The sequence below is a fragment of the Schistocerca piceifrons genome, chromosome 1 (genome assembly GCF_021461385.2).
Source record: "Schistocerca piceifrons isolate TAMUIC-IGC-003096 chromosome 1, iqSchPice1.1, whole genome shotgun sequence".
Classification (NCBI taxonomy): Eukaryota; Metazoa; Arthropoda; class Insecta; order Orthoptera; family Acrididae; genus Schistocerca; species Schistocerca piceifrons.
Window position 1 is genome coordinate 126,632,483 of NC_060138.1, and position 25,737 is coordinate 126,658,219.

A 25,737-nucleotide genomic window follows, 5' to 3' on the forward strand; every position below is an offset into this window, starting at 1 on the left:
ACAAGAACAACCAACATTTAAATGCGATTTCTGAATGATAAAATCCGCCGTGTAATCCTTCCTTGCAGACAAACTACAGGTGGCATTACCCTTGCCTTCTTTGTGCTGAAACGCTAATCGTTAGCATACAAACAAGAACGCAATAAACCCTATGAAAATTTGATATTTGATACAGGTCGCCTTCATGGTGTGGTATATTAAATGGCCGTCAGCGTATGTCCATTTCTCTTTAGTGCATGTGCACCTTATATAGTACACAAACAGCCCATATTTGTGCGGTGTGCTATATTCTATACCATCTGGCTTTCAATCTGCTGCTCATACTTGGGAACTGCCATCAGCATTGCATTTCCTATTCTATAAATACAGTGGTTCACTGAATGATAACTTTTCTAACAGAATTGGTAAAGGCTACGAATGTAGAAATGTTATAGTCGTTGTATGCATTGTAGATTTATGTATTGTTTTGTACACTAATGATGGTGGAAAATGCACCCAATATAATAATACGTACATAGGGCATTCATAGACGTGTTCAAACCCAGTTTAAACCATGAGTCAGTTTAGTGTGGACTGAAGTATATCAAGTATATCCCGCTGTACCTGTGATACATTGGTTGCACTGTTAAATAAATTCTACAACTGTGATCTCTCATATAATTTTGAACCAAACGTACCGCCGTGTATAAGTTCTCTACTTTCGTGCATTGTCTTTTTGAGTAGAAGTGTGTCTTTTAGTGCCTCGATAAAAAACAACCTGAGCCTGTGATAATATAGGCACTCTAGCCACTGGACTGCGGGAATAAATTGCAGATTCGAATATGGTAAAGACATGGCATCCCATGTAGAACATTCTGCAAACAAATATGACATAAATGATGAGTCTGAGAGAGAAAATAACCACATTTCAGAGAGTGATCGTAATACAGATACAAAGCAAGAGGTAAATAGTGATGAACCAGAAGATGTGGTTCCAATATTTCAAGCAAGCTATGAAGGAAAGGATGGCACTCTGCGGAAAAAACTGTGCCACCCAGATGCACTTGCCTTCACACATCAAATCTGCTGTGAGGTCCGTCACTGCACTGGAAGAGGCAAATCAGAAGAAAGCTAGGTTGTCTACTGGGAGATGTGAAGTGCGTCCCAGAAAAAAAGTCCACAATACCAAAACTACGCACAAGGTATGTTAATATGCAAGGAACATTAATTTGCATTTTGGACAGAATTCATTGGCAACTCTTCTGAGTAGGGACGAGGGTGAGTCAAATGAAAACCACAAATTTGTAATAACAAATCGAAATTTCGCGCCGTTATCCTGTAAGTTGGTAAGCGTGCTACAAACAGCGTGCAGAATGGCCTGCAGGTGGCAGCATAGTACATAGTGCAGATGCATACAGTAAGTCTACGAATGGAGTAGGAATTTCGCAAATGGTGTGAATTCAGTAAAAGATGCTTCTCGTCCAGGTCAGGCACAACGAGTTGTGACTCCACAGAACATTGCAGCAGTTGAAGCCATAGTGAAGGAAAACCGCCGACTGACACTGAATGACATTGCAGCATGTTTACAGATTAGTCATTGGCCAGCACACCATATTGTGCATGATGTGCTCCAGTTTCACAAAGTGTGTGCAAGATGGGTGCCGCGGCAGCTGACACCTGAAATGAGAGAACGACTTGTTGATGCTCGTGAAGAACTTCTTCCGCGCTTTGAAAGACAAGGTTACTGGGGACGAAACCTGGGTTCACTTCCACCAACCGGAAACGAAGAGAGCGAGCAAGGAATGGCGCCATTCCTCATCACCAAAACCAAAGAAGTTTCGAACAGTACCATCAGCAGGGAAGGTTATGCTGACTCTCTTTTGGGACGAAAAAGGCGTCATTTTGGAGCATTACATGCCTAGAGGGACCCCTGCCACCAGTGCATCATACGCAGATCTCCTAAAAAATCATCTGCGGCCTGCAATCAAACCAAAGCGACCGTGGATTGCTGTCAGCAGGTGTCCTTTTGCAACATGACAATGCAAGGCCCCACAACTGCCCGTACAACAGTTGCTACAATCACAGACCTGCATTTTGAGTGTCTTCCTCATTCACCACACTCACCAGACCTTGCCCCAAGTGATTTCCATATGTTTGGACCACTCAAAGACACAATGGGCGGAAAGAAGTTCCGTTCCGATGAAGAGGTACGCCACGCGGTGCATGAGTGGTTGCGCGGACTACCAAAAGAATTTTTTTATAAAGGAATCTATGCACTTTGTAAGTGCTGGAGGACTTGCATTGAGCGTGGGGGAGATTATGTTGAAAAGTGATACAGCTTTGTACCACTTCTGTACAGTAAATAATATTTAAAAAAATATTTAAGTTTTCATTTGACTCATCCTCGCATAAAAGAACAACTCTCCAGAATGCCCTGTCTTTGTCAGATTAAATTTTTGTGATTATGAGCAGTACATACCTTTAAAATACACTGATCTTGTGATGTACACATATACATTCCAATTTCCTCAATAATTTCATGAAACTATTTTTTTCTGGCTGGTGTAGAAAACACCCCATGCATGTAGCAACATCATAAAACTACGCACTGTGCATACGGATAAAAGGCGTGTTAATCAAGTCAGTCAAAGCAATAACCCCCACAAGGCCAAGTCCATAAGCGAAGACCGTCATAAAATGAATGAAATACCGGAGTTGCACAGGAGAACATATACTACTATAATTTTTACAGTTAAAACTATTAAAACGATGGGAGTAAACTACGATGAAAATATTTCTTCTGTGATATACTATGTAAAGATGGTGAAGGCGTCGCTGCTGGTGAGATGTGGATGACGACGCCGCTATCAGTCGAGACCTGAGAGATGAACTCCGAGTAGCTGCTGAGATGGTAAGAAAGGAGGGTGCAAGCGTGAGGGGCAATACAGATTGTGAGTAGGTTATGACGGGGGTGATGTTGACAGTGACTGGTCGATAAGCAGGGTCTAGATCAGAGATGAGCGAGGGTTGAGAGGGTGGCGGAAGGATCTGGAATATAAGATACGAGAAATCATAGCTATTACGGAGTCATATAGACAGTAGTTTTTCCCTCGCTGTATTTGCGATTCGAAAAGGGAAGGGAATGAATATTAATAGTACAAGGTACCCTCCGCCGTAGACTTTAGGTGGTTGGTGCATAAGTTCGTAGCGTTCTTGCATAAGTTTAATAAACACAACAGAAACACATAACAGAGACTTTAATCGTCAGTAATTTATTCTCCTTCACTGTTTACGACAGTCTGCCAACGCTGGGGTAACTTCCGAAACTGTAGAAACCATTTGGTTTTGAGGAGAAGAACTCATCGAGCTATCTTTGGAGCGCATTTTTATCCGGAAAGGAAGTTCCTTGAAGGCTGTTCTACAGAGAGCGGGAAAGGGAGTATCTGAGAGAGCAAGATCAAGTGAATGAAGTGAGTGCGAAAAGGCTTGCCAACCCAACTACTATGTAGCGTTTTTTTTTTTTTTTTTTGTCAGTCTAACAGAACACAGGGATGCCTTGTCGTGGGGTATCATTACTTCACGCAGTCTTCCTGGCCGTTGGTTCTTGGACTACGTCTGGGAGACGTCTCAGTTGTTAACAGTAAATGTCAGCAGTGACGGCTACACCTCGGGGAAGCAAATTGTAGTACACCACACCATCGTGTTCCACCAGATGCATAACAATATCTTTCGTGGATGCGCGCAGGCCTTTATCCGGGGAGTTGTTGCTTTGTTTGGGCATAGCCATTCCTGTCTTTTCCTTGTGTTAGCATAAACACGCCATTTATCGTCACCATTATCAATGCAGGGTAGGTATGATTGGAGTTGTTCACGGGCCAGTTGATGACGAGCAGAGACGCACATATGGCCACCCGTTAATTTTTGTGATTTTGGCTTAGAGCATGCGACACCGATACACCCTATTTTTGAACCTTCCCGAATGTATGCAGATGCTGCATGATGGTGTAATGATCACAGTGCAACACATTTGCCAGTTCTCGAATACACCGGCGTGGATAATCGTGTATTAATGCGTTCAAAAGATCTTCCTGAACTTGGAGAGTCTCTAATCTCAAAGCGAGCCCCCTTAAAACGAGAAAACCATTTTCTTGCCGTGCTCTGTCCAATGGCGCCATCTTCATTCATGGCACAAATGTTTCTGTCTGTCTCCGCTACTGAACTCGAACAGAAGAATCTGTCGGAAAAGTTCGATTTGTGTAGTTGGCACTACATAAAAAATGACACTACATAAAAAATGGCAGTCGATAAATAAGCCCTTAGCAATCGGAATACCAACATGCAAAACAAACACCTTACGAATTTACGCACTTTTGCAGACAGGGGACTGCGAGGGGTAATGAAGCATTAATTTGATTAAATGATATGGTGTCTAGCGCTATAAGTGTTAGGGTGGATTAATGTCAAGGAATATTTCTGGAAGTCTGTTGAACTTTCCTTAGGACAGAGTTTGAAGGATATAGAGGAGGAAAGAAGGAGATATACACCACTGGCCATTCAAAAAGCTACACCAAGAAGAAATGCAGAGGATAAACGGGTATTCATTGAACAACTAGAACTGACATGTGATTACATTTTCACGCAATTTGGGTGCATAGATCCTGAGAAATTAGTACCCAGAACAACCCTCTGGCCGTAATAACGGCCCTGTTACGCCTGGGCATTGAGTCAAACATAGCTTGGATGGCGTGTACAGGTACAGCTGCCCATGCAGCTTCAGCACGATACCACAGTTCACCAACAGTAGTGACTGGCGTATTGTGACGAGCCAGTTGCTCGGCTACCATTGACCAGACGTTTTCAATTGGTGAGAGATCTGGAGAATGTGCTGGCAAGGGCAGCAGTCGAACATTTACTTTATCCAGAAAGGCCCGCACAGGACCTGCAACATGCGGTCGTGCATTACCCTGCTGAAATGTAGGGTTTCGCAAGGATCGAATGAAGGGTAGAGCCACGGGTCGTAACACATCTGACATGTAACGTCCACTGTTCAAAGTGCCGTCAATGCGAACAAGAGGTGACCGAGACGTGTAACCAATGGCACCCCATACCACCACGCCGGGTGATACGCCACTATGGCGATGACGAGTACACACTACCAATGTGCGTTCACCGCGATGTCGCCAAACATGGATGCGACCATCATGATGCTGTAAACAGAACCTGGATTCATCCGAAAAAATGACGTTTTGCCATTCGTGCACCCAGGTTCGTCGTTGAGTATACCATCGCAGGCGCTCCTGTCTGTCATGCAGCGTCAAGGATAGCCGCAGCCATGGTCTCCGAGCTGAAAGTCAATGCTGCTGCAAACGTCGTCGAACTGTTCGTGCAGATGGTTGTTGTCTTGCAAACGTCCCCGTCTGTTGACTCAGGGCTCGAGACGTGGCTGCACGATCCGTTACAGCCATGCGGATAAGATGCCTGTCATCTCGACTGCTAGTGATACGAGGCTGTTGGGATCCAGCACGGCGTTCCGTATTACCCTCCTGAACCCACCGATTCCATATTCTGCTAACTCTCTCTGGATCTCGACCAACGGGAGCAGCAATGTCGCGATACGGTAAACCGCAATCCGACCTTTATCAAAGTCGGAAACGTGATGGTACGCATTTCTCCTCCTTACACGAGGCATCACAACAACGTTTCACCAGGCAACACCGGTCAACTGCTGTTTGTGTATGAGAAATCGGTTGGAAACTTTCCTCATGTCAGAACGTTGTAGGTGTCGCCACCGGCGCCAACCTTGTATGAATGCTCTGAAAGGATAATAATTTGCATATCACAGCAGCTTCTTCCTGTCGGTTAAATATCGCGTCTGTAGCACGTCATCTTCGTGGTGTAGCAATTTTAAAGGCCAGTAGTGTACGTTCGTATAGGAACAACAGCAGTGTGGGACTGAAGAGGATTGAGGAGTAAATGGCTAGTTTATCTTCGTAGTTATAAGATACATAGGTTTAGTAAAGGTGTTCGAGGAATTTGAGGAGAGGAGGGAATTTCTTCAAATGGCGAAGGGCGCACATAGGAAAGGGAAGACAAGTAAGGAAGTCAGGGCGGATTCATAGCGCTGTACGGGCTTGTAAGGCGTGGTAAAATTTTGAAGGTGTCCATTTGTGGTCAGGCTTCACTATTTTATGCAGCCATGGCCCACGGCTTCATGACACATAGTGAGTCCGCGGGTGTGTATGTTGAATACGCTGTAAGCCCTCTGGTCGATGTGCCGCACTCGCTGGCATCGCTAATTCGTTTACAGCATTACAACCTGGAAATATGCCGCAGCCTGTAGCCGACTAGTGGCCTGTTGGTGTGTTCCAGGAGGGAGTGGTGATCTGCGAGACGCAGACGTGTCCGCCACTGGACTGCAGCAGCCCCGTCAGCACGGCCAGCCACTGCTGCCCCGTCTGTCCCGGTGAGTAGGCCTCCCCTGCCTCCAGCTTACGCTCCAGTCAGGCTAGCACACTGGACAAAAAATTAGTCGCTCCCAGGAGACATGACACTTCCGCTGTGTAAGACCGTATTATATCTCTTACAAAAATAATGTAACTACTTATTTAGAGGAAACACTCTCCTAGTAAATTTGTTTGTCCTTTGATTTATCGTGATCTGTTACTGATTTTTAGTGAAGTTAGTTTTTACTTTCGCTTTCAAAAAAAAAAAAATACAAAAGAGATATAATAAGCAAAATAATGAATTTCGTAGGTTGCCAATTACGTATTATATCTGGTTTTATCGAGCGCCAGGCTCCCTACAAATTACTGTAAATGCAATAGCGTAGTATTACTCAGCTCCAGTTCACTTATCTGAAATTATTACTATCACAGAAAATAGACAAGTTTTAATAAAATTATTTCACTGGATTCCTTCAATTAATCTCACTGAATATTTTTACATAATTCCTTCCGCTTCGGCTATCAGACATTGTGCTGTGAAAAAATATTTTTAAATGTACCGCGTAATGGCGGCTAATTGTTAATAGTCAGAGATCACTGTTACTCGCTCCACAGCAGCTGGAAACATGGTAAATAATTTTCATTAAATATTCTTTTCATAAGATAAATGTGGCGTAGGTTCTTGAAATAACACACGGAGATCACTTTATACTAATATATTCTTACTAGGACACAGTTTACACCATTAAATATTTGCAATTACGTTACGACAGAAACAAATGCTAGCGCAGCACAATAGCTTGCGTACCTTATTCCAGCTAACACCGGAACGAACAGAAGAAAACAGACTAGACAGAAGAATGAGCATTGCATTATTATCTTACAAAGATAATAATACTTCTTTTAATTACTTACACATTATACTCTCATACAATAAAAATAATGTCTTTTCTGCATCTATCTGCATCTATCGATCTATGTTGTATATTTTTACAGTTAGTGTTATTACCTTTCGCAGATAAATCGATGTTTGCAGGTCATTTTGAGTCACACACAGTCATTTTTATTTATGTTTCACCTCGATAATGGTGAATATTGCAAAACGGACACTACAACCGCCTCTACCCTTGGTAATGTCTCGAATTCGACGAGGAGGAGGGTCCACTAGTTTCTACAGATATGTCATTTCCAGCTGAAGCTTCTCATTGATGATTATATCCAGTAGAATTAACAAATTGTGGAGCGTTTATTGGTAACACTTACCCGTTCCTCCAAATAGTACCTGGCATTTTCTGTGGGATTAAGAGTGGGTGATTATGTGTGCCAATCGAAGAGAGATAAGGTATCTGAGTGTTCGTCAAATCTGGAACGTATTCGTGCAGGCCCGTAAACGCGGTTGTTCTCATCTTGGCAGACGGGGGTGTGCAGGATATACTCATCGTGAACAAATGCAAGAAAGGGCAACACTTGCTCACCAAGATTGTTCAAATAATCATATTGGTACATACGACAATACAGACTTTCTGGGCGAATTTTATTGATGAAGTCTTCTCGGTATATCAGCTGAGTCGTGGCGTCGTGTTGTCGCAAAGTTTCGACGAGTTTCCTACCTCATCTTGAGGCGAAGTACTTCGTTCACGTTCACGTTAACCTAAATAAATGTGCCAACGTCATGCTACGGAAAGCACACACAAAACAACACAGTACCACCCTGCATACATTCTGGGTTAAACACCTCATTGAGTCGAAGTTGCACTCAAGGCCTTCCATCCTTTGAGAAGAGGCAAATTTGCCAGTAGTCGGACTAAATTACACTCCTCCAGTCCGCTACTTTCCAGATTATGTGTTATTGTCACACTGAAGACGTGCAGCTTTATGTGACGCATCAACGATGGCCTTTTGCGAGGTACACGTCCTGGAAAGTGCATTGCACGCAGTTGCCTTCATAATGTTCTCTCGGAAACTAGCAGAGAAAAGTTTTAAAAAAAGCACTCCGTCTTCAAGCCACGAGTGACCCACCGGGACCATCCGACCGCCGTGTCATCCTCAGTGGAGGAGACTGATTTTTTTTTTTTTTCAAACAACAGTATCGTCCTCTTTCGAGGTAGTTTCCTTCCGCAGGTATATACCGGCGGAGACGTTGTTCCCAGTCTTGGTAGCAGTGCTGAAAAGTTTCAAATGGTACGACTTTTGCCGGCCGAGGTGGCCGACCCGTTCTAGGCGCTACAGTCTGGAACCGCGCGACCGCTACGGTCGCAGAGCCATTTGAACTATTTGGTACGACTTTTAACAAGTCGGTCACATTCTTTTGGGCTTTCCCCAGAGACCCAAAATGACGTCCTCTTACGACCTTTTTAAATTTCTGGACAAGAAACAAGTCACAACGACTCAGATCAGGTGAATATGGGGACCTTGAAACTAGAGAAATGCCTTTTGAAGTCAAAAACTCCGTGATGGAAGTGGCCGTGTGCATGGGGTGTTGTGATAATGCGATATTCAGTCTCACTCGATTCACCTTTTCCCTGAACCTTTCAACGACATCTTTGTAAACTACTTGGCTGATAGTCTGTCGTGGAGAAACAAATTCTTGACGCATAATGGCCCTAGTGTCAGAAAACACCTTTTTCCAAAGCTGTTTCACAGAGGAAGACCGCACTGCAATTCCTTCTCTAAATCCTCGCACAAACGAAAAAATGGCTGACATCGAAATAAGTGTCCAAGGAATAGAAAAGCAACTGGAATCACTCAATAGAGGAAAGTCCACTGGACCTGACGGGATACCAATTCGATTCTACACAGAGTACGCGAAAGAACTTGCCCCCCTTCTAACAGCCGTGTACCGCAAGTCTCTAGAGGAACGGAGGGTTCCAAATGATTGGAAAAGAGCACAGGTAGTCCCAGTCTTCAAGATCTTCAAGAAGGATCGTCGAGCAGTTGCACAAAACTATAGACCTATATCTCTGACGTCGATCTGTTGGTGCAGGGAGTGGCAACTGTCCCTTAACATACACAAATGTAATGTATTGCGAATACATAGAAAGAAGGATCCTTTACTGTATGATTATATGATAGCGGGTCAAACACTGGTAGCAGTTACTTCTGTAAAATATCTGGGAGTATGCGTGCGGAACGATTTGAAGTGGAATGATCATATAAAATTAATTGTTGGTAAGGCGGGTACCAGGTTGAGATCCATTGGGAGAGTGCTTAGAAAATGTAGTCCATCAACAAAGGAGGTGGCTTACAAAACTCTCGTTTGGCCTATACTTGAGTATTTCTCATCAGTGTGGGATCCGTACCAGATCGGTTTGACGGAGGAGATAGAGAAGATCCAAAGAAGAGCGGCGCGTTTCGTCACAGGGTTATTTGGTAACCGTGATAGCGTTACGGAGATGTTTAATAAACTCAAGTGGCAGACTCTGCAAGAGAGGCGCTCTGCATCGCGGTGTAGATTGCTCGCCAGGTTTCGAGAGGGTGCGTTTCTGGATGAGGTATCGAATATATTGCTTCCCCCTACTTATACCTCCGGAGGAGATCACGAATCTAAAATTAGAGAGATTAGAGCGCGCACGGAGGCTTTCAGACAGTCGTTCTTCCCGCGAACCATACGCGACTGGAACAGGAAAGGGAGGTAATGACAGTGGCACGTAAAATGCCCTCCGCCACACACCTTTGGGTGGCTTGCGGAGTATAAATGTAGAAGTAGAAAACCACAACAGCGTTGTTTTGACCCTTGACTTGCTCATTCGAGTTCGGTCGAGGAGATGTCTCAAGTGTGCCACTCCTCACTCTGTCGCTCTGTCTCAGGACCGTATCAAAACATATGGGTTTCATCACCTGTGATCACACGACTGAACCATTCGTGGTCAGTGGCAGTCCTCTTAAGATGAATAACGCACACGTTTCTTCGACTGTCCATCTGCTCAGTTGTGAGGTTTTTCGGCAGTACTTTGACACAAACCTTTCGCATGTGCAAATATTCGGTCAAAATTTGATGTATGGTGAAGGTGTTTAAGAATCCACTCGTCATCCTTATTGTTGAATGTCGGTGTGAACTCACAAGAGCATGCATGCGTTCGATGTTTTCGTCATTTTTAAAGTTAAAGGTTTCCCTGAGCGAGGTTCACTTTCAACGTGTTCTCGGTCTTCCAAAAACGATTTTTGTCACTGAAAAACTCGTGCTCTTGATAAGGAATGTTCCCCATAGGCCTGCTTCAGCTTTTCAGAGGCCACATTCGCGTACTCTCCAAGTTTAATACAAAACTTGATGGCGTAACTTACTCTAAATTCCGCTGTTTCATTTTCGTAGCACACAACAAAAACAAAACTTCACTCAGAAATGTACAGAGTTGAAACTCGGACTGAGCATCTGGAAGTAGTACAACACAGGCTTGTCAGATCACTGACACGGTGTTGTCAGTCTCGTTACTTTTCTCACACGCCTCGTACATTTACTGTTTCCTGTCAGGTTAGAAACCGACTATATTGACAAGACGTCACACTCGCCCCCAGTCCCTGTCGGCTAAGATCTTTTTACTACCACTGCTCTTACGCCGTGTTGCATGACTTGAAATGGTACACAGTTCTTTGTAGACACGTTGGACACTCCGTGATGAAACACTTACAGATCTGGCAAGTTCATTCACAGAGTTGTCATGGGCACGGCCAAGCACACAAGCTTCTTGCCATCCTGTCATATCTATACGTCGATCCATCTTGCTCCTCTGATTCCATACAATCGACTAGCACATACACACCACTTTGCTGTCATGCCTTACGTCAGCCGTAGGGGGCCACACGATCGCCATAGCAGCTACACACCACCTATAGCGCTCCAAAGCGATGATGGTGTTTGGTTTGTGGGGGCGCTCAACTGCGCCGTCATCAGCGCCCGTACAACGTCCAAATTTTTACACAGTCCAATTTTTACCCAATCCAATCCAGCCACTGCCACGAATGATGATAATGCTGATGTAATGGTGAGGATAACACAAACACCCAGTCCCCAGGCAGAGAAAATCCCCAACCCGGTCGGGGATCGAACCCGGGACCCTGTGAGCCAGAGGCACAAAAGGGCAGGGGTGCCTAATACAAGGTGGTTAGACAGGGTTATTACAAATGATTGAAGCGATTTCACAGCTCTACAATAACTTTATTATTTGAGATATTTTCACAATGCTTTGCACACACATACAAAAACTCAAAAATGTTCGATATGTGCCCCTTTAGTGATTCGGCAGACATCAAGCCGATAATCAAGTTCCTCCCGCACTCGGCGCAGCATGTCCCCATCAATGAGTTCGAAAGCATCGTTGATGCGAGCTCGCAGTTCTGGCACGTTTCTTGGTAGAGGAGGTTTAAACACTGAATCTTTCACATAACCCCACAGAAAGAAATCGCATGGGGTTAAGTCAGGAGAGCGTGGAGGCCATGACATGAATTGCTGATCATGATCTCCACCGCGCCGAAAATTCAAAGCGTTTGACTTTGTCATCGGGTGTCAGGGCTTGTAGCAATTGTAAACGGTAAGGCTTCTGCTTTAGCCTTTTCCGTAAGATTTTCCAAACAGCCGGCTGTGGTACGTTTAGCTCCCTGCTTGCTTTATTCGTCGACTTCCGCGGGCTACGCGTGAAACTTGCTCGCACGCGTTCAACCGTTTCTTCGTTCACTGCAGGCCGACCCGTTGATTTCCCCTTACAGAGGCATCCAGAAGCTTTAAACTGCGCATACCATCGCCGAATGGAGTTAGCAGTTGGTGGATCTTTGTTGAACTTCGTGCTGAAGTGTCGTTGCACTGTTATGACTGACTGATGTGAGTGCATTTCAAGCACGACATACGCTTTCTCGGCTCCTGTCGCCATTTTGTCTCACTGCGCTCCCGAGCGCTCTGGCGGCAGAAACCTGAAGTGCGGCTTCAGCCGAACAAAACTTTATGAGTTTTTCTACGTATCTGTAGTGTGTCGTGACCATATGTCAATGAATGGAGCTACAGTGAATTTATGAAATCGCTTCAATCATTTGTAATAGCCCTGTAGTGTCTCGATCCATTTATAAGAAATAATGGATGCATTTACATCATGCACATGTATGTTTATTGTCAATTAATGTCAAATCTCATTTCTATCGTTACTTCTATTACTAATTTTACGTGTACGTCTCATTTCATATCGCTTTTTACAATAGTACAGATTAGTATTCAAACAGTGTGTACGCTGTGGAACTATTTCTCTTAGTGATAAGCATTATCATGATTGTATCCACGTTGTAAAAGCGTAGCCATTCATTAATCGAAGCGCAAAGTTTGTCCAAATCTTTCCATATTTCCCTGCGAGTGCCCAATGGCGATATCTTGTAGACATCATAAGCGAACTGTTTGATAGGGCAGCTGCGCTTGCCTTATACACCGAATGTGTTTTTGGAAGACATGGAATGCAGACGCTGAAAAGTTGCTTAAAATTACTTTTCTGTGGCTAATAAGTGAGTCCACACCCTAGAAAATTCGGTGGACTATTATGACCACAGAAAGTGCGACTGTACATGATTATTGTTTCACTTTGTGCAGGTCCCCTCAGCTATAACCAGCAGTCATCGTCCATCACATTTAGTGATCCATCGGCACCCAGCGGACGCAAGGACAGAAACTGCATCTCCACTGGCAAGTAAGTACCTCTCCAGTTATTAACCTCAACGACAAAATATTTTCAGTGAACTATAGAAGACCTAAGGGTGGCTCATATTATAACTGCGGTTATCTCATGTTCTTAGAGAAGAACCCAACCTATAACTTTACGAAAAAAGACAGATAACTGAGTTACTAGGAACATCTTAATGAAAACCGGCAAAGGACTAGACTTAATTAACATAGGAAACTAATTAATTAGGATAAAATAAAGGATAGCTACTCGGAAGTAAAACTGAGAAGTGAAATCTCTTCAGAACTTGAGGTTAAAACATGAGGCGCATTAAGAGTTAGAATTTTGCCATTGGTCTTTAACTGCAGCATTGAAAACTTCATTAGAAAATGGAAAAATTAATAGATTATAAGATTTTTGATGCAGTTATACAAACCTATTAAGGGAGAATATTCCAACAAGTTTGATTAGCATTTGCGGATGAACTGCGATAGCAGATTGAGTGGTCAAGTCATTAAACAGATCTGCAGACCGATGTAAGAAAAAAATTTATCTACATAACGCAGTCATTTATTACGTTTAAAGATTATTATTAATCTTATTTGCTATATTGAGCGTGCAATAAATATTTATCAAATCTGAGTCAAACTTCAGAAAAAAAATTGAAATTTGTGGTAAGTTCCCATGGGACCAAACTTCTGAGGTGATCGGTGCCTAGGCTTACACTACACACTACTTAAACTAACTTACGGTAAGGACAACACACACACACACACACACACACACACACACACACACACACATGCTCGAGGGAGGACTCGAGCACGCACCTCGTGGTCATGCGGTAGCGTTCTCGCTTCCCACGCCCGGGTTCCCGGCTTCGATTCCCGGCGGGGTCAGGGATTTTCTCTGCCTCGTGATGGCTGGGTGTTGTGTGATGTCCTTAGGTTAGTTAGGTTTAAGTAGTTTTTAGTTCTAGGGGACTGATGACCATAGATGTTAAGTCCCATAGTGCTCAGAGCCATTTGGAGGACTCGAACCTTCGACGAGGGGAGGGGGGGAGGGCCGCGCGAACGGGGGCAAGGTGCATTAGACCACGCGTCCCAAAGTTCAGAGTTCAGAACTTTTATTAATGAATGATCTGTGAACGTTACCTAACCCTCTTCTGAAAAGCACCGCCGCTCATCACTATATGTAGTTAGCAGTCACTTGTGTTAAGGTTAAATTACACTTCCAGAAATTCTAAGTCCATTCGCTGGGCGATAGATGTGGTGGGCGATTGGCACTAATCGTATTATCCGGCGGGACGTCGGCACCGCAAGTGGACCCACTGCCTTTCCAAGTTGAATCTCCACTTCGCTCTTCGTCGGTCAAAGCAGCCTCTTAAGTACACGGCGGGCGGATAAATACTTTGCAAAGCTATAATTCCGCTCGTCGGACCGACACGACGCAGCAAAATAGTGCGCCAGTCGCGTCACCGTCTGTACGCCGGGCCGGAACTATGGCGTCTTCCGGGCATATGCCTGTAGCGCAGGCAACCCCGCAGACACTGATGTACCGCGTGCAGTCTCTGTGCCCGTGGATGCAACATTATGACTTTCACGTCGCTTTCTACTTCGATGTTGCATTTACACTGTTTTGACTTGTGCAGCTATACTAATCTTCCATAAGGAACCCATATACACCAGGTTATTATGTATGACTACACTATCCTGAGTTAACTTCACTTTAAAAATACTGTCGAAAGCAAAAGTGACTTAAAATGGTGCGGAGAACTGCTGCAAAAACCAGGTCAGATACTCGACCACCGGAGCAGTCAATGGACGCACATGCAATGTCAGTAGCTTAGTATCACCAAAACATTTGCTTTATAACAAATTTTGTCAAGAAATACAACGTACATGTTTTTCTCTTTATATGTAGGTAGGTGTATGGTGTGAAACTTATAAAAGCCCTGGTAAATTATCAACCAAGTGATAAATGATTAATAGTACGATTGGCGTAAATAACATTTAAGTGATTTGTAGGCTTTGATGCCCTGTCGAAACGCATCGCTAATAAAGGAATGTAAGATTCAGAATCCTGAAACACTAACTCAGTCACTTAATTGCAGTCTGCCAAAATAGCTCAAGATTATTGTTACTGAACCTCCTCTGAACACATTGGAATTTTTTCTTGGCGTAATCTACATCTACATGGTTGCTCTGCAATTCACACTTAAGTGCCTGGCAGAGGGTTCATCGAACCATTTTCATACTACACTCCTGGAAATGGAAAAAAGAACACATTGACACCGGTGTGTCAGACCCACCATACTTGCTCCGGACACTGCGAGAGGGCTGTACAAGCAATGATCACACGCACGGCACAGCGGACACACCAGGAACCGCGGTGTTGGCCGTCGAATGGCGCTAGCTGCGCAGCATTTGTGCACCGCCGCCTTCAGTGTCAGCCAGTTTGCCGTGGCATACGGAGCTCCATCGCAGTCTTTAACACTAGCAGCATGCCGCGACAGCGTGGACGTGAACCGTATGTGCAGTTGACGGACTTTGAGCGAGGGCGTATAGTGGGCATGCGGGAGGCCGGGTGGACGTACCGCCGAATTGCTCAACACGTGGGGCGTGAGGTCTCCACAGTACATCGATGTTGTCGCCAGTGGTCGGCGGAAGGTGCACGTGCCCGTCGACCTGGGACCGGACCGCAGCGACGCACGGATGCACGCCAAGACCGTAGGATCCTACGCACTGCCGTAGGTGACCGCACCGCCACTTCCTAGCAAATTAGGGACACTGTTGCTCCTGGGGTATCGGTGAGGACCATTCGCAACCGTCTCCATGAAGCTGGGCTACGGTCCCGCACACCGTTAGGCCGTCTTCCGCTCACGCCCCAACATCGTGCAGCCCGCCTCCAGTGGTGTCGCGACAGGCGTGAATGGAGGGACGAATGGAGACGTGTCGTCTTCAGCGATGAGAGTCGCTTCTGCCTTGGTGCCAATGATGGTCGTATGCGTGTTTGGCGCCGTGCAGGTGAGCGCCACAATCAGGACTACATACGGCCGAGGCACACAGGGCCAACACCCGGTATCATGGTGTGGGAAGCGATCTCCTACACTGGCCGTACACCACTGGTGATCGTCGAGGGGACACTGAATAGTGCACGGTACATCCAAACCGTCATCGAACCCATCGTTCTACCATTCCTAGACCGGCAAGGGAACTTGCTGTTCCAACAGGACAATGCACGTCCGCATGTATCCCGTGCCACCCAACGTGCTCTAGAAGATGTAAGTCAACTACCCTGGCTAGCAAGATCTGCGGATCTGTCCCCCATTGAGCATGTTTGGGACTGGATGAAGCGTCGTCTCACGCGGTCTGCACGTCCAACACGAACGCTGGTCCAACTGAGGCGCCAGGTGGAAATGGCATGGCAAGCCGTTCCACAGGACTACATCCAGCATCTCTACGATCGTCTCCATGGGAAAATAGCAGCCTGCATTGCTGCGAAAGGTGGATATACACTGTACTAGTGCCGACATTGTGCATGCTCTGTTGCCTGTGTCTATGTGCCTGTGGTTCTGTCAGTGTGATCATGTGATGTATCTGACCCCAGGAATGTGTCAATAAAGTTTCCCCTTCCTGGGACAATGAATTCACGGTGTTCTTATTTCAATTTCCAGGAGTGTACTTCTCTACCATTCCACTCTCGAATGGCGCGTGGGAAAAAGGAACACCTAAATCTTTCCGTTCGAGCTCTGATTTCTCTTATTTTATTATGATGATCATTTCTCCCTACGTAGGTGGGTGTCAACAAAATATTTTCGCATTCGGAAGAGAAAGTTTGTGATTGAATTTTCGCAAATAGATCTCGCCACAATGAAAACCGCCTTTGTTTCAGTGACTGCCACCCCAACTCGGGTATCATATCAGTGAGACTCTCACACCTATTGCGCGGCAACACGAAACGAGCTGCCCTTCTTTGCACTTTTTCGATATCCTCCGTCAATCCTACCTGGTAAGGATCCCATACTGCGCAGCAATATTCCAGCAGAGGACGGACAAGTATAATGTAGGCTGTCTCTTTACTGGGTTTCTCGCACCTTCTAAGTGTTCTCCCAACAAAGCGCAGTCTTTCTTTCGCCTTCCCCACAATATTATATATGTGGTCCTTCCAATTTAAGTTGCTCGTAATTGTAATACCTAGATATTTAGTCGAATTGACAGCCCTTAGATTTGTGCGATTTATCGTATACCCAAAAACTATCGTATTTCTTTTAGTACCCATGTGGATGACCTCGCACTTTTCTTTGCTTAGTGCTGATTGCCACTTTTCGCACCATACAGAAATTCTCTCTAGATCATTTTGTAATTGGAGTTGATCGTCTGATGATTTTACTAGACGGTAAATTACAGCGTCATCTGCAAACAATCTAAGGGGGCTGCTCAGATTATCACCCAATCAGTTATGAAAATCGGAACAGCATAGGGCCTATGTCACTACCTTGCGGAACGCCAGATATCACTTCTTTTCTACTCGATCATTTACCGTCTATCAGTACGAACTGTGACCTCCCTGAGAGGAAATCACGAATCCAGTCACACAATTGGGACGATACTCGATATGCACGCAATTGGATTAATAGTCGCTTGTGAGGAACGGTATCAAATTCCTTCTGGAAATCTAGGAATATGGAATCGATCTGGGATCCCTTTTCGGCAGCACTCATTACTTCGTGGGAATAAAGAGCTATCTGTGTTGCGCTAGAACGATATTTTCTGAATCCGTGCTGGTTATGTATCTACATCTACATCTACATACATACTCCGCAATCCACCATACGGTGCGTGGCAGAGGGCACCTCCTACCACAACTAGCATCTTCTCTCCCTGTTCCACTCCCAAACAGAACGAGGGAAAAATGACTACGTATATGCCTCTGTACGAGCCCTAATACCTCTTATCTTATCTTCTTGGTATTTCCGCGAAATATAAATTGGCGGCAGTAAATTTGTACTGCAGTCAGCCTCAAATACTGGTTCTCTAAATTTCCTCAGTAGCGATTCACGAAAAGAACGCGTCCTTTCCTCCAGAGACTCCCACCCGAGTTCCTGAAGCATTTCCGCAACACACCAGTAACAAATCTAGCCGCCCGCCTCTAAATTGCTTCTATATCCTCCCTCAATCCGACCTGATAGGGATTCCAAACGCTCGAACAGTACTCAAGAATAGATCGTACTAGTGTTTTATAAGCGGTCTGCTTTACAGATGAACCACATCTTCCCAAAATTCTACCAACGAACCGAAGAGGACTATCCGCCTTCCCCACAACTGCCATTACATGCTTGTCCCACTTCATATCGCTCTGCATTGTTACGCCCAAATATTTAATCGACGTGACGTGACTGTGTCAAACGCTACACTACTAATGGAGTATTCAAACATTACGGGATTCTTTTTCCTATTCATCTGCATTAATTTACATTTATCTATATTTGGAGTTAGCTGCCATTCTTTACACCAATCACAAATCCTGTCCAAGTCATCTTGTATCCTCCTACAGTCACTCAACGACGACACCTTCCCGTACACCACAGCATCATCAGCAAACAGCCGCACATTGCTATCCACCCTATCCAAAAGATCATTTATGTAAATAGAAAACAACAGCGGACCTACCACACTTCCCTGGGACACTCCAGATGATACCCTCACCTCCGATGAACACTCACCATCGAGGACAACGTACTGGGTTCTATTACTTAAGAAGTCTTCGAGCCACTCACATACTTGGGAACCAATCCCATTTGCTCGTACCTTAGTTAGGAGTCTGCAGCGTGGGACCGAGTCAAACGCTTTCTGGGAGTCAAGGAGTATGGCATCCGTCTGATACCCTTCATCCATGGTTCGCAAGATATTATGTGAAAAAAGGGCGAGTTGCGTTTCGCAGGAGCGATGCTTTCTAAAGCCGTGCTGATGCATGGACAGCAACTTCTCTGTCTCAAGGAAATTCATTATATTCGAACTGAGAATATTTTCGAGAATCCTGCAACCAACCGATGTTAAGGATATTGGTCTGTAATTTTTAGGATCCGTCCTTCTACCCTTCATATATACAGGCGTCACCTGCGCTTTTTTCCAGTCGCTCGGGACTTTACGTTGGGCAAGAGACTCGCGATAAATGCAAGCTAAGTAAGGTGCCAATGCAGTAGAGTACTCTCTGTAAAACCGAATTGAAATCCCATCAGGACCTGGCGATTTATTTATTTTCAACCCATTCAGCTGCTTCACAACCTCAGGGATGTCTATCACTATGTCCTCCATACGGGAATCTGTACGAGACTCAAACGGCGGTATGTTTGTACGATCCTCCTGCGTGAAAGATTTCTCAAATGCTAAATTTAAAATTTCGGCATTCGTTTTGCTGTCTTCCGTTTCCAGGCCAGACTGATTAGTGAGTGACTGGACTGAAGCCTTCGACCCGCTTACCGATTTTACGTAAGACCAATCAATAAGTGATTTTCTTCAAGGTGATTCATAATGTTCGAGTGCAGTACATGCTCCAATATCCTACTGCAAATTAAAGTCATTGATATGGGTCTGTAGTTCAATGGGTTACTCCTATTTCCTTTCTTGAGTATTGGTGTGACCTGTGCTACTTTCCAGTCTTTAGGAACAGACCTTTCGTCAAGTGAGCGGTTGTATATGATTGCTCAGAAAGGCGCTATTGTGTGTGCATACTCTGAGAGGAACCTGATTGGTATACCATCTGGGTTTCGTGACTTAGGTGCACCTGTGGAGCTAACTGTTAAGGTTGGAAGGGTGTTGAACGGGCCGAAGGACTGATGACTTTGTCTCGGTGCAACAGTCGGTTCACCAAAGTCATGGCCAAATCACTTCGTGAGACACAGTGGACTGGCTTTTGCCCTAGGACTTTTACCCATAACCTGATGCTCCAGATCTTGACATGACCAACTGTCTTCCCTTCCCAGGCAAATACTGCTTCTTCCATCGCCAAGATTCGAACTGGTGACGTCAGCGTCAAGTACCTCACCATCAGCGAGTGCTGCTCAAACCGCCCGCAGACGTCTCTATTCACAACGATAATTACGATAGCCCTTAAGAAAATGAGAATGAAGGAGGACTGGGGATTATTGGCCCGTCGGCTACGAGGTCATTAGAGAAGCGTGGGGCACGCAACCGGACATGGCATTTCCGAAGGAACCAGCCTGCTTTTTAGGGAACAGGAACGAGTGGATGAGGATTTGAACAGGTTCCACCCCGAGTTTTTAATTTTTAAAAAAATTTTTATATACGTAATGTACAGGGTTATTACAAATGATTGAAGCGATTTCACAGCTCTACTATAACTTTATTATTTGAGATATTTTCACAATGCTTTGCACACACATACAAAAACTCAAAAAGTTTTTTTAGGCGTTCACAAATGTTCGATATGTGCCCCTTTAGTGATTCGGCAGACATCAAGCCGATAATCAAGTTCCTCCCACACTCGGCGCAGCATGTCCCCATCAATGAGTTCGAAAGCATCGTTGATGCGAGCTCGCAGTTCTGGCACGTTTCTTGGTAGAGGAGGTTTAAACACTGAATCTTTCACATAACCCCCCCATCGGGGTTAAGTCGGGAGAGCGTGGAGGCCATGACATGAATTGCTGATCATGATCTCCACCACGACCGATCCATCGGTTTTCCAGTCTCCTGTTTAAGAAATGCCGAACATCGTGATGGAAGTGCGGTGGAGCACCATCCTGTTGAAAGATGAAGTCGGCGCTGTTGGTCTCCAGTTGTGGCATGAGCCAATTTTCCAGTATGTCCAGATACACGTGTCCTGTAACGTTTTTTTCGCAGAAGAAAAAGGGGCCGTAAACTTTAAACCGTGAGATTGCACAAAACACGTTAACTTTTGGTGAATTGCGAATTTGCTGCACGAATGCGTGAGAATTCTCTGCCGCCCAGATTCGCACATTGTGTCTGTTCACTTCACCATTAAGAAAAAATGTTGCTTCATCACTGAAAACAAGTTTCGCACTGAACGCATCCTCTTCCATGAGCTGTTGCAACCGCGCCGGAAATTCAAAGCGTTTGACTTTGTCATCGGGTGTCAGGGCTTGTAGCAATTGTAAACGGTAAGGCTTCTGCTTTAGCCTTTTCCGTAAGATTTTCCAAAGCGTCGGCTGTGGTACTTTTAGCTCCCTGCTTGCTTTTTTCGTCGACTTCCGCGGGCTACGAGTGAAACTTGCCCGCACGCGTTCAACCGTTTCTTCGCTCACTGCAGGCCGACCCGTTGATTTCCCCTTACAGAGGCATCCAGAAGCTTTAAACTGCGCATACCATCGCCGAATGGAGTTAGCAGTTGGTGGATCTTTGTTGAACTTCGTGCTGAAGTGTCGTTGCACTGTTATGACTGACTGATGTGAGTGCATTTCAAGCACGACATACGCTTTCTCGGCTCCTGTCGCCATTTTGTCTCACTGCGCTCTCGAACGCTCTGGCGGCAGAAACCTGAAGTGCGGCTTCAGCCGAACAAAACTTTATGAGTTTTTCTACGTATCTGTAGTGTGTCGTGACCATATGTCAATGAATGGAGCTACAGTGAATTTATGAAATCGCTTCAATCATTTGTAATAGCCCTGTACTTCTTGTGCTCTGACATTAAAGGTGGGACGGGCCGATTAGAGTTCTGGCGTACAGTGCGGCCAAGAGTTTTATCAGCCCAACAGCAAACGGCATTGTCACGTTGGTAAGACCGTTTCCCGCTCGATTACCGAAGTTAAGCAACGTTGGTCCCAGCTAGTACTTGGGAGGGTGACCGTCTGGGGAAAACTGGGTCTGCTGGTTGTAAGAACATGCAAGTCGCCGAAGTAGCGCCCAATTGAAAGAAGGCTGTAGCGCCACACGACATATACTTATTTTTCGTCAAATAACAGGTGTGCCAGTGGTGGGGCAGAGGGAGTTCCAATTCAGACTGAACCACTTACAAACATTGCTCGAAAAACGAGAATAAAATAACTGGACAACATTGATCTGGGTAAGAGCCGTTTAAGGGGAGTTTCCACGAAAAAAATTAACTTTACTTCCACATTGCCGATTTCAGCCAAATTTCAAAATGACGTCTATCACGTAAAGATGTAGCGATACCCTAGTGCTGAAGTCCAGAACTTCATTCGCTTTTGAGTTTTGAATTTTTAATGTGATTTGTAATGATATTCTTGAAAACCGACATTTTGTACTCAGACCTCAGTTTTCACATTCCAGATTTTTTAGATACTTTCCCAAGACATAGTTCAACAGTTCCGAGCATTCATTTTATGAGAAATGTTATTACTTTACTTTTAGCATTTTTTTTCAAATTTAAATTTTCTTTAATTATCGGTACATAAAAGTGATAACAAACAAACTACATTTTCGATAATATTAATGCAAATACCTAAAGACTACTTCCTGCAAAAGTTTCAAATGAGATTGGTTAATATTTAGGATAAAAAAGTTGGCATTGAACTTAGAAAAACTGACTTATGGGAAAACAGATTTTAAAATTTATTAAAAAATAAATGCTAGTACAAGAAGCATACACGATAAAATTCACCAGCACCAAACGTTTTCTCTTCCCTGCTCCTGTAAGGATAGCCTTTTTCCGTCTCCATGCAGCATCTTCTGCACCACTTCGCTCATCTCTAGATAAGGAGATCGTCAACTGGTAGCATGATAAAGGAGTGATGGGTCTTTTGCTCCTTTCAGTCTTCAAACATCCCATACGGAACTGAGAAACAGCTTCTGCAACACCCAAAAGTATTTTTCTTTGACACTTGGACCAAATGACATTGTGTCTTGCCATCAGAGCATGTTGCCATTAGTGCATCAGATGCAAGTCTCTGACGGACAGTTGCTACCTTGGCTACAAAATCTGTACTAAGGGGAGTATGGACATTATGTCTGCGCGGTCTGCTGCTTCGCCTAGTACTTGACATTCGAATACAGTCAAATAGCTTTGACATCCAAGAGTAAACACTCCAAAGATGTGAAACAGCCTTTAAAATGTTTTTGAAAAAAAAATGAAGGTGTAGGGTGGACTGTGCCCTTAAGCAGTTAGGAAGGCGAAAGCAGTGTATCGCTTAACCAGGTGAACAAATTACAAGAAACAGCAATACCATACCCAGCGAGGTGCAGGGGAGGGCAGTTAACCCTCACCCTTTTCCCCTATCATAGAATGTCGAACATGTAACGAGTATTGAACACTAACTTTTCTGCAGAGAGCCAATTGTCGCGAAATCCCAAAAATATTTCGCCGTTCGCTACTGTTCTCGTTGTAACTGAAATTATCAGATGGCTTTGGCTTTTAAAGACTTCTACTTCATATACAGGATACGGCGCCGAGACTTCATAATTAGATTTGTGCCAAAGCCAACAATTAATTGCAGTAGTTTCCATTTAACTTCAGTAAACCAGAAACGAATGAATTTTTTCACGAAAATAACCACGGCTGTTTCTGGCACTGTCTGTGTTACTTATTTTGTTTCTTGACTCACAAGAGGACAGCACCTACCGGTCATCACTGATTTAGTCCAAATTTATGGAATAGGCAGGACTTTGACAGAAATGAAAGTGATGGAACTGGGAGCTCCAGAGGGCCAAGCGTGCAGAATACATGACGTGAGATGGCGAGGCACAGCCGTTTATGTTAGCATTCGTTACAGGCTATGGCTAGTGCAGCGGTAACAGTACAGAAGTGGAATGCCGATGTCATGGGATCGAGTCTGCAAATAAACCGAAATAATGTTCAGTACTGTATTTATTAATATTTTCATAAAGGGCGTTAAAAGAAAGGGCAATAGAAACTTTGGGATTGCAAATAAATTTCCAGGAAAGCATTATAAGGCGTACACGAGAAATTCGTATGTAAAATCAGATGCCGTACTTTTATTATTTTACAGTTGATGATTTACGTGTGCTGTGATGGTATTCATCGAAAAATCAAGGAGAGCAGTAAATTTCTTGTCATCCTGAAAACATTATAAACTCCGCATTTTTTTCAATTACATGGCTGTCTTAAAGTTTTTGAAGAAAGGCAGGCTTGGTCTACAATCATAAAAGGTTCGCTCTCATAGCACAGTTTGACAGCAAGCCACGCGTAAAACACCATTTCGCCAATTTGTGCAGTGGAATGTATATTGATGCAGTGTACTAGGAATGCGGTTTCTATTTTTTTTTTTTTTTTTCGCCGTGAGATGAGAGTAGTTTGGAAGCTTTTCAATCAGCGCTGCACCACCGGAGTGCGTTTGCGGGGAATCACTTTAATAGTGCACGATGGCAGTCTTTCTTCATCTTGAAAAATCTTGTCGTATAATTGTGGTTTGTCCTCCCCGCGACTCAGTCAACGGAATAAATCTGTTCTCCTGAACGTAGGGCTTCATCACATCTGTCCAAAAAAATCCGTATAAAGCTGTTGTAAGTTTCCCAGATTTTCATAAAATAATGACAATGTTCCTACGCTTTACCGCTTGGTAATCCACAGGTTTGTGAAACCTCGGTATAAAATTTTCCTTTCCTTTTCATGCCTTCTATGAAAATATTGATAAGTGCAATGAAATGAGCATTATTTCGGTTCATTTGCAATGTAAGTAACGTAAAAACTTAAAATGAAGAAAATTACTGCGTAGGGACTCGACCCCACGGCCCTGAGATTACCGTTCTGCACTCTTTCCATTGCGCCAACCGCTGCCTCGAAACTACGCTAATATAAATGTCTCATGCCTTCCTCCCACCCTCGACCAGCATCAAATATCTACATCTACATCTTCATACATACTCCGCAATCCACCATACGGTGCGTGGCGGAGGGTACCTCGTACCACAACTAGCATCTTCTCTCCCTGTTCCACTCCCAAACAGAACGAGGGAAAAATGACTACGTATATGCCTCTGTACGAGCCCTAATCTTATCTTACATTTTGTGGTCTTTCCGCAAATTTAAGTTGGCAGCAGTAAATTTGTACTGCAGTCAGCCTCAAATACTGGTTCTCTAAATTTCCTCAGTAGCGATTCACGAAAAGAACGCGTCCTTTCCTCTAGAGACTCCCACCCGAGTTCCTGAAGCATTTCCGTAACACTCGCGTGATGATAAAACCTACCAGTAACAAATCTAGCAGCCCGCCTCTGCCGGCCGGAGTGGCCGAGCGGTTCTAGGCGCTACAGTCTGGAACCGCGTGGCCGCTACGGTCGCAGGTTCGATTCCTGCCTCGGGCATGGATGTGTGTGATGTCCTTAGGTTAGTTAGGTTTAGGTAGTTCTAAGTTCTAGGGGACTTATGACCTCAGCAGTTGATCCCATAGTGCTCAGAGCCATTTTTGAGCCCGCCTCTGAATTGCTTGTATGTCCTCCCTCAATCCGACCTGATAGGGATCCCAAACGCTCGAGCAGTACTCAAGAATAGGTCGTATTAGTGTTTTATAAGCGGTCTCCTTTACAGATGAACCACATCTTCCCAAAATTCTGCCAATGAACCGAAGACGACTATCCGCCTTCCCCACAACTGCCATTACATGCTTGTCCCACTTCATATCGCTCTGCAATGTTACGCCCAAATATTTAATCGACGTGACTGTGTCAAGCTCTACACTACTAATGGAGCATTCAAACATTACGGGATTCTTTTTCCTATTCATCTGCATT

At 44.5% G+C, this 25,737-nt stretch overlaps 1 protein-coding gene across 1 annotated transcript in view; it reads left to right on the top strand.

Annotated features, from left to right (window-relative positions):
• Positions 1–25,737, top strand: part of LOC124788223 (chordin-like protein 1) — a 560,639-nt gene that overhangs the window by 496,645 nt on the left and 38,257 nt on the right. The window contains exons 9-10 of the mRNA XM_047255444.1: positions 6,349–6,442; positions 12,985–13,081. Coding sequence (XP_047111400.1) covers positions 6,349–6,442; positions 12,985–13,081 — 191 coding nt within the window. The remainder of the gene's footprint in view (positions 1–6,348; positions 6,443–12,984; positions 13,082–25,737) is intronic.